Genomic DNA, 12,888 nt, shown 5'->3' on the forward strand with positions numbered 1-12,888 from the left:
TAGGATCTTGGAGACCAAAGGTATTTAGAGTGGTTATTGGAAGATGGATTGACGCCTGCATATTGCAATATTATAACTAAAATGTGTTTGGCCTCATTTGACAAGATCATAGGCACATCATAAATGGCTTGTTCTGTTTAAGTGTCTTTTTATGGTATTTACGATGTTGTAGAATGAGTTGAGGATTCAGTGTTTGTGAGACACTATAAATAGGGCCAATATAAGTTGGCATGAGCAGCTTTTCAAAGCACCATTCTGCAATCTGTAAAAGTGATTCTTCCTTCCAGAAGAAGGGCTTGGGTAAGCCCTAATCGTAGTGGATTGCTCCTCCTTGCCATCCGGGAATGAGAAACTGAACTTCTCGCAAAGGTTCCTTCTTGGATGGCAGGAGGAGCAATCTGTGCCCTCACTGGGAACAACAACAAACAAGTTAACAAAAAATTAGTTAAGTGAAAGTTTTTCTGAGAAATTAAGTTAGTTAAGCCTTGATAATATAACTGTTGGAGAAGGGGGCAGGCGCTTAGCAGCTCAACGAAAAGAGAATATTGGATCCTGCCATCCCAGAATGAACCTTCACGGTTAGTCCAATTTCTCAGTTTCCATGCCTTACATCCAGGTGAATACTACAATCCTCCGCAGTCCTAAAGCCATCATAACTAATGTTAAGGAAAACTGCTCTACAATGGTTACAGTGGTGTTGGAGAGATTTTTGTATGGAAAATCACCATAATAATTAACATAAATGTGGGGTCTAGTTGTCTCATTTGGCAGGCTCTATAACAGTGGGGGGGGGGGGGGGGGGAGGAATCCCAGCCACCATATTTGGGGTGGGGAGTGAGGCATTTTTTGGCAGAAAAATTGACCAGACGTTTTCTTTTTCTGAAAGTGTGGGGTGCATCTGGAGCAAAAGGTGCCACACCTTCCTCTCCCTGGCAATAAATGTCTCCACCTCACCCCACCTTTTTTTTTTCTTTCTTAGCAAAGCAATGAAAACCTCAAGTTGGTGTTTTCAAACCCAGAAGCAAACAGTAAGAATGGATCTTCATTTATCCGGAACAGCTCAAAAGAAGAAACCCGCATTATTAAAATGTTGTTGGAGAGCTGCTCTGGCAATCAGTTTGGGACCCCAAAATGTAAGGTAACCTTAAAAGAAGTGACCATTTTATTCCTGCTTCATTCCTGAGATTATTTCAGAACAGCATGCTGTACAGTTCCTGAAGAATAAAATACTATTTTTCTCATCATGTTGGTTAATAACATATTACATCATTGTTTGACATTGAATGCAAGTGCCTTCATAAACTTATGCGATGGTGACAAGGGGTAGCAAAGGCCTCTTCTGCAGCATGTGAAGTCTTATTGTTCTCACAGGGTCTTGAGGAACTGCATTTTAAAAAAATAATCTTTATTAAACATTTTCATCAAAACAGATATAGGTAAAATTTGGGTTAAAAGGGAAATAGGGGAAGCGGGTATGAGGAGAAGAATTGAGGACGAGTTCAGAAATGTGGGAAGGGAGATGGGTAAAAAGGTGGGGTACAAGGAAGGAAGAGAAGGAAAAAAAAGGAAAACGGGGAGTTTGTTGACTTCCAATCATTTTCTTTGTGGTTGTTTCAATCATTAGTCTATCGGTTCTTTCCCAAATATGTTTTTCCTTCTCCTTCCATAATGCAGGGTTGTTTTCTTTGTACTAAGCTGTATGAATTATATAAGTATCATTTTTTTCCTCTGAATTCATGTATTCGTTATATAGTTGCCAATCTGTTCTTCTTGTTGATCTTCCTGAGTTTTTCTTCAGTAATTGAGTGAATTTATCCATGTTCATTATGCCCATAATTTTAGTTAGCCATTGATCTTTTGATGGTATCTCTTTTGCTCTCCAATTCCTTGTATATACTATCTTTGCAGCTGTTGTTAGATAATTAAATATAATTTCCTTATTTGTATCCAAGTTAATATAATTGTCTGTTAGGCCAAATAGAAAATATTTTGGTTTCATTTGGATTTTGATTTTAAGTGTTTTTTGAGATGTCTCTTGAATCTCTTTCCAATAATCCTTAGTTTCCCCGCAAGTCCACCACATATGATAGAATGTACCTTCTTGAGTTCCACATTTTGTTCTGCAAATTCTTGTAATAGTTTCCGAATTTCTGTGTGTTCATGTACCAACTGCATTTTTATAAGGAAACACCTTCTTATATGGAGTGCAGTACTGTCTTATTTTATGCCTTCTTATTGGATATGTTTGCATTTTTCCTAATTCTTTTCACTTACATTTCTTTTTTAAAAATGGTTTGCATTTATCTGTTTTAATTTTTGCATATTGCTTTAAATCTCAGCTTTGTAAAAAAAAAAGGTTAAGTATAAACCAATGATGATGATCATCATGAAGATTTGCTTGCTTTTGCCTTAAAGTGCCTATTTCAGGGACAGCTTTGTGGTGATACACCATATATACTTGAGTATAAACCGGGGTTTTCAGCCCTTTTTTAGGACTGAAAAAGCCTCCCTCAGCTTATACTTGAGTGAAGGTCCTGGCCTGCTTATATACAGGTTGGCTTATGCTCAAAGTATATAGGTAATCAGAGTTGGACAGTCTTATCTGATTAAAATCTTGTTAATATCTTAAATTACAGTTTTATGTAAATTTTCAAAAACATTTAACTTACTGATGCATCACTTTAGGAATTTTATTGGTATCAATTTTTATTTTTATTTGTAATTTACAAGTAGCTGCTGCATTTCCCACCCTCCTCTTATACTCGAGTCAATAAGTTTACTCAGTTTTTTGTGGTAAAATCAGGCACCTCGGCTTATATTCAGGTAAGCTTAAACTCGAGTATATACGGATAAGTCTTTTTTGCATTTATGCAGAGGGCTAAGAGCTTGAAATACTCACTGATAGCACAAGTAAGTATGCATAATAATAATAATAATAATAATAATAAAAAAAACTTTATTTATACCCTGCTACCATCTCCCCGCGGGGACTCGGGCGGCCCACATGGGGCAAAGCCTGCCAGCATAGTTCACAGAAGTAACAACATAAATACATATTATGAATGTTATTATTTGCACTGGTTCCCTCTACACATTTCTCATTGCTTCTGACATCCCTTCCCTTGACACTCTGTGTGACCCATAGATGTAAGGTCTACCTCATTGTTTACTTGGAACACAATCCAGTGGTGTGTGAATGAAAAGCCAAATGTTTGGGCAACAGATCTTTCTCTTTTCCTCCTGATCAATCTCAAGGGAAGTCAATAGTGGGGTGTAGAGGTTCTGCTGGGTTCAGTATTGTTCAGCATCTCTATAAATGACTTACTATGACTACATCTAGGCAGGGAACAATGGAATGCACCAGTATAATAATGCATGATACCTTGTTTTCTCCACAAAGGCAAGACTAATTGGCCCTTTCAACCCTTACAATCTGAAGTTCAGCAGTATGACCAGAGTCTCCAGGTTCAGGTAGGATGGTTCTTTATGAGCAGCAATGAAAGATACCTGTTGCCAAAGTAGACATATATTTCCTATGATTAACTTGTTTGAGGTGCTGTGGGCACAATCTTGACAGGTTTCTTCCTTTCTCTCCTTTGTTGGAAAGTTAAGAGAATATTTATTAGTTACCCCAGTTTGTATTAGATATCTCACAACACTATGTAATCATTGTAAAAGCAGTTTCAAAAATAATTTAAACTAAAAATACTTGAGCAGAATTAAAAACAAAAATGACAGTCAAAGAAACACGATTCCTTGATCTCCAAAACATTGGATGAATTGCCAATTTGTTCTTGACTTAGTGCTGAAATCACAGATGGCAGTTTGGTCTTTTTGGGGAATGCATTCCACAATCAAAGTGCTCTCTGTATCTCCACTTATGGGTTAGTCTGCACCGCTTACTTGTAAAAGTTGAATGCCACTTTAACTGCCATGGATTCAATCTGTGGGAAACCTGGGATTTCTGGTTTGGTGAGGATGAGAGGCGGTATGGACTGGGTATTGAACTATGATTTCGGAGACTAAGGTTTTAATCCCACTGGGCTACATTTTCTCATCTTCAGAGCAGGGCAAAGATGAACAAATCTGAACAAATCTTGGCAAGAAAACTCCATGATAGGTTTGCCTTAGGTTGCTATAAGTAGGAAGCAACTTGAAGGCACATAGTAAAATGACATTTGGAGAGGTATGAAGGATTCTGTGCTTGAGAGTTCTAGTGCTGTAGTCTGGAGAGTTATACTAGGAACCATCTACAGAAAATTCTAAGTTCTTCAGTGAACAGGAAATCCTAGGATTCAAAGGATTTAAAGTGGTTTCAAACTGGTATCAGTATGTCAAACACAATCCATTTCATGTACTTCTCCCAACAGAGAAGAGGGCCCCTTGGAACAAGGATCCCTTGGAAAAAGCCATACTTTTTCTATGGACATCATTATCAATGTTAGATTTTGCAAATACAGGAATCCATGATAACTCATTTTTTTCCTGAACGTGTTAAACATTTCTTCATCACTAATAGCTGGAATCGCAGTGGCACAATGGATTAAACCCTTGTGCCAGCTGAACTGCTGACCTGAAGGTTGCCAGTTCGAATCCATAAGATGGGGTGAGCTCACACCTGTCAGCTCTAGCTTGTGGGGATATGAGAGAAGTTTCCCAGCAGAATGGTAACACATCTGGGCATTCCCTAGGCAACGTCTCTGTAGACGGCCCATTCTCTCACACTAGAAGTGACTATTCTCAAGTCGCTTCTGACACAATAAAAAAAAAAATCACTGATAGTTTTTAATAAAGTGATCTTGACCAGTTAGTGAATGAAACATTGATGCTTTTTATTTTCTTTCTCTCCTTTATGAAGGGGATTCTTGGTAAAAACACTTGACCCAACGAATTGTAAAATATGATTCTTCTTTCCTATCCCTTCCTAGAACGGTTTTGGTCATGAGAGAGAGTGTAAATTCTGTTGTTGTCGCCGATGATCCCGAGAATTCGTTCCAACAGATCTTGGTTGCTTCATCTGTATCAATAAATGCAACAGGTGACTACCACACTATTCTAACATGATTGGCATATGCCTGCATTATGAAATTCTGTTCAACATTGCAGCTGCTGTTTTACAAGATTCTGCATTTTGAAAAAGTTAGAATGTATTTTTTTAATGACAACAGGAACCACAATGTTACTGAGGGAGACCTCTCTTATGCCACACATCCCAGGCCTCCCAGCACTGCTTGCCATGCTCTTTGCTCCAGTTATAGAGCTCAGGTAAGTACTCACTTTCTAAACAGTTGCAGTCAATTTTAGCAAAATGCCTGTATGCTGCTTTTATCCTCTCCTAAACAGAATATTAAGCATTACTTCTGCTGTTTTCATATTTCTATATACAGCTTTTTGACAATCTGCCTGTTCAACTAAGAGAAAAAAGTCAATGCAAAATCCACAAAAAACATTAAAAGACTTTTTTGTGATCATTCACTATTTTTTCTCTCAATCAACTCAGTGCACTGTTTCCCCCCTTGTAGCTGACTCACTACCATCTTTTTTTGTTCAGCAGTATTCAGTGAATCTCTAAAACAGTACAGCTCCTTGAGATACATTGATTTCAATATGTTAATTAATGGAATAAGTGTCTTTCCCTATATAGGGGAGAACCAGTTTTCACTAATCTTTTCCTCTGCCCTTTGAACTTGCTTCAGATCCAAGGCACTGTTGTTTGTATAGGGTCAGTGTCTGGCGATGCCATCAGAAATTGCTGTGTTCTTTCCTTACACATTCTGGGACCCTTTAGAAAGTTTGCTCATCTCTTTAGAATTGATGAAAAGCAAACAAGGTACACCGGTGTCCTTTGTGGTTTGGGATGGAATCGTTCTCTGGGGACCCCCGTCTTCCAGGACCATGACATGGAGCTGACATTTGATGTGGAGATTGACACGGAAGACATGACTCAGGTAAAACATGCATGACTACTGCAGATTTTAGAGAAGCCAATAATTGGGATGCCTTTTGATGGATGGCCCTTAGTTTCATGGAATTCAGAGTCACTTTTGCTTATTTGCAATTTGACTTTTCACCCATTTGTAGGAATTTCTACATCCTCTGGTGTTACTCTGTGGTCAGCTTCCTCCATTAAAAAGGAACCCTCCCCTTCTCTGAGTAGAGTGGCAAAAGGCAAGATGACCTTAAGGTTCATCTCAAGAAGACCTTTAAAAGCACCTTTAATCTTTCTGTTGCAACACTGCTTTGGGCCTTTTTGAATGCCTAGGCAGGGAAATATCAGAAACTACCAGCGTTAGCTGGCTCCCTGAGGCAGCACTGATGCCTTCGTCTTTACAAAATAACCCTGGACTTATCCATGGTTCATATCAAAATCCATAATTTTGACCCTAAACCTGCCCTTGACGTCAACTTATGGGTAGATGAGTACCCATGGGTAGATGCAAAAAGTAAATGAAATGATTTAATCAGATAAATGATTTGACATTAGATCAGTCACTAGTACATTCTATTTTTACTAATTTTAAAAATAAAATGAGCTTTCTGTGTCACTAAACAAATTATTTTTTTCACAGATAAATATTCTAAGGATGGCCATTAACAAATTAGTCAGCGACGGTCCAAACGGCCTGCTGAATTTTGGCCAAGTGAGAATTTCCCAGTTGCAGCAGTCTGCGCGAGATAAGCTGTTAAGGTAAATTATTTATTATCCTCTCTTTTCATAGAATCATAGAATAGTAGAGTTGGAAGAGACCACATGGGCCATCTAGTCCAACCCCCTGCTAAGAAGCAGGAAATCGCATTCAAAGCACCCCCGACAGATGGCCATCCAGCCTCTGCTTAAAAGCCTCCAAGGAAGGAGCCTCCACCACGGCCCCGGGGAGAGAGTTCCACTGTCGAACAGCCCTCACAGTGAGGAAGTTCTTCCTGATGTTCAGGTGGAATCTCCTTTCCTGTAGTTTGAAGCCATTGTTTCGCGTCCTAGTCTGCAGGGCAGCAGAAAACAAGCTTGCTCCCTCTTCCCTATGACTTCCCTTCACATATTTGTACATGGCTATCATGTCTCCTCTCAGCCTTCTCTTCTGCAGGCTAAACATGCCCAGCTCTTTAAGCCGCTCCTCATAGGGTTTGTTCTCCAGACCCTTAATCATTTTAGTCGCCCTCCTTTGGACGCTTTCCAGCTTGTCAACATCTCCCTTCAACTGTGGTGCCCAAAATTGGACACAGTATTCCAGGTGTGGTCTGACCAAGGCAGAATAGAGGGGGAGCATAACTTCCCTGGATCTAGACGCTATTCCCCTATTGATGCAGGCCAGAATCCCATTGGCTTTTTTAGCAGCCGCATCACATTGTTGGCTCATGTTTAACTTGTTGTCCACGAGGACTCCAAGGTCTTTTTCGCACACACTGCTGTCAAGCCAGGCGTCCCCCATTCTGTATCTTTGATTTCCATTTTTTCTGCCGAAGTGAAGTATTTTGCATTTGTCCCTGTTGAACTTCATTTTGTTAGTTTTGGCCCATCTCTCTAGTCTGTCAAGATCGTTTTGAATTCTGCTCCTGTCTTCAATTTTGTTAAAATTGTTGTCATTTTAATTACGTTTATCTGTATGTCACTTGATAGTTGGGCTATTCCCTTCACCTGTGTTGTGATAAAAATCTTACTACTAAATCTATAATCCTAATTAGGTGTTAAACCTAAAAGGATTGGTAAACATTAAAGAGGGGCTTGTGATTGCCTTCATACACTGAACCTGAATCTTACTCCATTTGTTTGTTGTTGGTATGTGCTTTATTCCCTTCACTGTCAAGTCAGCTTTGATTTGTGACGACCCTATGCATTTTATGTATTTTATTTTGATCCCACTAGTCTCCTGAGCCTATTTATGACAATTTTGTGTGTGTCAGGAGTGACTTGAGAAACTGCAAGTTGCTTCTAGTATGGTAGAATTGGCCATCTGCAAGGACATTGTCCAGGGTATGTCCAGATGTTTGATGTTTTTAGCATTCTGTGGGAGGCTTCTCTCATGTCCCCGCATGGGGAGCTAAAACTGACAGACAGGAGCTCACCCCGCTCCCAGATTTAAACTGCCAACCTTTCAGTCAGCAGTTCTGCCAGTACAAGGATTTAACCCATTAGGCCACAGGGGGCCATAGTGGCTCAGTGGGTTAAACCCTTGTGCCGGCTGGACTCCTGACCTAAAGGTTGGGTTGCTGACATAAAGGATATTGGTTCGAATCTGTGAGACAGGGTGAGCTCCCATCTGTCAGCTCTAGCTTGCGGGGACATGAGAGAAGCCTCCCAGGTAACACATCCGGGTGTCCCCTGGGTAATGTCTCTGTAGATAGCCAATTCTCTCACACCAGAAGCGACTTGTAGTATGTTCTCAAGTCACTTCTGACACGCAAAAATTATGACAATTAACAATAAATATGACACAATGTCAATTAAAAACAATGTAAATGTCTTAAAATATGGTGTGTGTGTGTGTGTGTGTGTGTGTGTGTGTGTGTATATATATACATACATATACATACATACATACATACATACATACACACACACACACAAACAATTAAATCATTTGTTTTATATGAAGGAGAAACCTCCAAAATATTAACAGCCCTACTACATCCCTCTGGAAGGAACTGGCAAAACCAACAAGTATTTATTTCCTGGGAAAATCCTACAAAATTCATGGGGTCTCTATGGGTCCCCAGGCTGAGTTAATCCATGCATAAGGTGGTCGTGCTTTTATCACAATGTGGCCAACTTTAATAAGAATTATTATTCTACCCCTGTCAGCCAAAATGGTTCCTTCTGATTTCTCAGCCCAGTAAAATGTGACATTTCCACAGTTCTTGGTGGTAAGGAGAAAGCAACTTGGATTGGAATTTCATTTTCCATTCAGCTGGTGCCTTTCCACATAATTTCCCCTGGAATGCCCACAACTTTCTAGGCAAAACAAAATAAAAATGGCTGGCCAGAGCTGTGGTGGTGAATATCCCCCCTTTCCCCAGCTTCATATCCATAGTCATTTATGCAGATGTGAAAAATGGATTCTGCTGGCTTCCTTCAACTCTTGTATTCTTATTAGAGCACAAGATGTGCTTAGTGTCCATTACTTTACCTCTGAAACACAACCGTTCATGATTTTCATAGAATCACAGAATCATAGAGTTGGAAGAGACCACAAGAGCCATCCAGTCCACCCCCTGCCAATCAAAGCATCCCCGACAGATGCCCACCAAGTCTCTGATTAAAAACCTGCAGAGAAGGAGATTCCACCACTCTCCAAGGCAGCATATTCCACTGCTAAATAGCTCATATCATCAGGAAGTTCTTCCTGAAGTTGAGGTGGAATCCACTTTCCTGCAATTTGAATCCACTGCCCTGTGTCCTAGTCTCCAGAGCAGCAGAAAAAACATTCCTTCTCTTCAATGTGACATCCTTTCAAATATTTAAACATAGCTAGCTATCATGTCCCCCTCCCTCATCCTTCGTTTCTGAAAGCTTAACATACCCAACTCCCTCAGCCTTTCCTCATAGAGGTTTGTAGTTTCCAAAACTTTGATAATTTTGGTCTCCCTTCTCTGGACACATTAGCTTCTTGATTTGTGTTGCCCAGAACTGGACACTGGGTTTTTCCAGGTGAGGTGTGACCAAAGCAAAATAGAGTGAGACTATGACTCCTTTTGATCTAGATTTTGTACTCCTACTGATGCAGTCTAGAATCAGCTTGGCTTTTCAGCTGGTGCATGACACAGTTGACTCATGTTCAGCTTGTGGTCTACTAAGATCGCTTTCATGCCTACTGTTTTTAAGCCAAGTGTCACCCATCTTATATCTGCACTTTTCATTTTTAATGCCAAAGTATAGTAACATAATTTCTCCCTGTTGAAATTTGTTTTGTTAATTGTGGTTCTGTTACATTTAATGATTATTATTTTGCTATGATCTTATGTGGAGAGGGGACATTCTCTCTCTCTCTCTCTCTCTCTCTCTCTCTCTCTCTCTCTCTTTATTTCTGTTTTTCTGTCTCTATCTCATACTCTTTCTTGTAAACATAACACACAAAATAATGGCAGCCCTAAGAGAACCTAAAAGTATCATTATGTATTCAGGGCAATTCATGCATCTACAATTCATGCAAGTTAATTGTATTTACCATATGTCATCACTGTTTAAGAGGGAACTATGTATTTGAATAACATGTCTAGACAGAATGAATTAAAATACATCACTGCCGTACTTTGCACGGCTCTGGAAGACAGGAGTTGGCAGGCAAGGATTCTGTGGTAATCGCGTTGTCACACATGACAAAAGCTTCTAAAAATAGCTAGGATTATATCGATAGATGAGCACCGGAGCATACATGGATGTACAATCCAAGCGATGCCAATGTTAACACTGAGAGATGAATTTATATTATGATGTTTTAAATGCTTGTCTTGTCAAATTGTTCCAAATAAATGAGTCCACCCAGTACTTGGATTATTGAGGGAGGTGGCATGGTAGACCTGGTAGACCCTTTTGCTACTATCTTATGTTATTGGATGAATGGCATTGGCTACACTTGGGGGTAAGTGGAAGCTGGGCTTCTTTATTTAAGGCAAGGGTGGGTTACTGTGGAAGGCTAGCGGACCCACATTGGACCCCCAGGAAACCTTACCCATCACACATTACACCCAATTACAACAACCCAAATATCTTCAGGGGTCATTGGACCCATTTCACTATATTTTTGGGCAATTAAAGTTGTTCAAACTGCATTAATTCTACAGTGGAGATGCACCCTTAGCTGTAGAAGATAGCAAGGTGACTAATGTTTCAGGAAGTGTTCTTTCTCACATGATTATTAGCAGCATAGAGAGCAGAACCAGGCTAGCCCTGGCATCCATGTCTTTGGGGAGTGTTTCCAAAACATTTGAACTGAGTTATCTGAGAAACCGGCCTGTTTTGGAGAACTCCTTAATGCTAGAACAGCAAGATGTCCTAAGTTCTGCATTGGATGAGATGTATCTACAGGTGTCCACTGGAAAGATTGAATTGCTTTGGATCACAGCATAGGGATGGGGAAAAGTTACACCTCTTTTTCTCGCTGGGCACTAATGAACAGACAGTTGTTGTCTTCTGAAACTGCTTTGCAGAGAATGGTTGTTTGGAGTTGCTTTTTTATAACAAAGGAGACCACACAATTCTGTTTTCCGAGCCATTTCTCATGGCAACTAAACTCCAGTGAACAAACAAATCAGATTCAGAGATCACCCAAGGTCATCTAGTGGGTCTCCATGGTTGAAAAGGGATTCAAACCCTAATCTCCAGAGTCATAATCCAATGCTCAAACCACTACACCACACTGGCTTTCAAATTATTATAAATATTATTATATTGACACAAAGACATAGTATGACACAGCAAATGAGAGATATATGCTGGATTTGGTATCACAAAATCACAAGTTGAACACTTCCCAAGTGTTTAGGACTGTATGATGTATTTTCAGATGATGCGTGCAGATCCCAAGAAGGTGGCCTTTTATAGTTGACAAATCGTAATTTTGTCAATGTTTATTGTTTCCAAATGCTGGCTGAGATATTTTGGGACAGTGTGCCGATTACCACTGGGACCACCTGTACTGGTTTATGCCAGAGCCTTTGCAGTTCGATCTTGAGGTCCTGATAACTGTTGAGTTTTTCCTGTTGTTTTTCATAAATTCGTCTGACACCTGCTATGGTGATATCAATAATCAAACTTTTTTTCTTTTCCACAACTGTGTGTTGTGTTCCAGAACTTTGTCAGTCTGGATTCGAAAGTCCCACAGTATTTTTGCATGTTCATTTTCCACTACCTTTGCAGGTTTGTGATCCCACCAGTTCTTTGCTGCTGGGAGGTGGTACTTGAGGCATAAGTTCCAATGAATCATTTGGGCCACATAGTTGTGCCTCTGTTTGTAGTCTGTCTGTGCAATTTTCTTACAGCAGCTGAGGATATGATCAATGGTTTTGTAGGTTTCCTTGCAGAGTCTGCATTTTGGGTCACTGGCTGATTTTTCTATCTTGGCCTTAATTGTATTTGTTCTGATTGCTTGCTCCTGGGCTGCAAAAATCAGGCCTTCTGTCTCCTTCTTCAGGGTCCCATTCGTGAGCCACAGCCAGGTCTTCTCCTTATCAACTTGTCCATGCAATGCTTTGTTGTGCCATCTGTCATCCCTAGTTCGCAGTGCAGTTTTCTTGTACTGATTCTTTGTCTGCTGTGATTTCAGGAGTTTCTGATTTTTGACTTCAATCAAAGCAGGTTCTTCACTTTCCCTTACATATTCTGCCAGGGCATGTTCTTCTTCTTTGACTGCTTGTTTTACTTGTAAGAGTCCTCTCCCACCTGATCTTCTAGGCAGATATAGCCGGTCAACATCACTGTGAGGGTGCAGTGAATGATGAATGGTCATGAGTTTTCTTGTTTTCCTGTCCAAATTGTCCAGTTCCACCTGCATCCAATTTGTAATGCCAGCAGTATATCTTATGACAGGTATGGCCCAGGTGTTTATGGCCTTGATGGTGTTGCCTCCATTGAGCTTGCTTTTGAGAATTTTTCTGACCGTTTGTGTGTATTCTTTATTGACCACAGTTTTTACATGTTCATGTTTGATGTTGTCCAGCTGTAGTATGCCCAGATATTTATAGGCCTCTGGCTGGTGACACTTTATTGTTTGACCATTAGGCATATTTATGCCCTCACTTTCAATGATTTTTCCCTTCTTCAATGCCACTGTCGAACATTTTTCCAAACCAAGCTCCATGCTGATATCAGCGCTACAGATTTGGACAGTGTTACTCAGAGACTCGATTTCAGTTTCAGTTTTCCCATACGGCTTCATGTACATCAGATGTGAAATT

At 40.0% G+C, this 12,888-nt stretch overlaps 1 protein-coding gene across 4 annotated transcripts in view; it reads left to right on the top strand.

Moving 5' to 3' along the window:
• The window catches only part of tdrd9 (tudor domain containing 9), a 120,475-nt gene that overhangs the window by 103,457 nt on the left and 4,130 nt on the right, over positions 1-12,888 (top strand). Inside the window, exons 29-34 of one of the 4 annotated variants that reach the window (XM_016990668.2) lie at positions 980-1,133; positions 3,401-3,471; positions 4,929-5,038; positions 5,169-5,265; positions 5,810-5,948; positions 6,570-6,688. In XM_016990668.2, the coding sequence (XP_016846157.2) occupies positions 980-1,133; positions 3,401-3,471; positions 4,929-5,038; positions 5,169-5,265; positions 5,810-5,948; positions 6,570-6,688 (690 nt within the window). Of the gene's footprint in view, positions 1-979; positions 1,139-3,400; positions 3,472-4,928; positions 5,039-5,168; positions 5,266-5,809; positions 5,949-6,569; positions 6,689-12,888 lie in introns of those variants that run through there. The other 3 variants (XM_008105449.3, XR_010002207.1, XR_010002208.1) reach the window with 3 other exon arrangements.

This window comes from Anolis carolinensis, chromosome 1 (assembly GCF_035594765.1).
Source record: "Anolis carolinensis isolate JA03-04 chromosome 1, rAnoCar3.1.pri, whole genome shotgun sequence".
NCBI classification, from domain to species: Eukaryota; Metazoa; Chordata; class Lepidosauria; order Squamata; family Dactyloidae; genus Anolis; species Anolis carolinensis.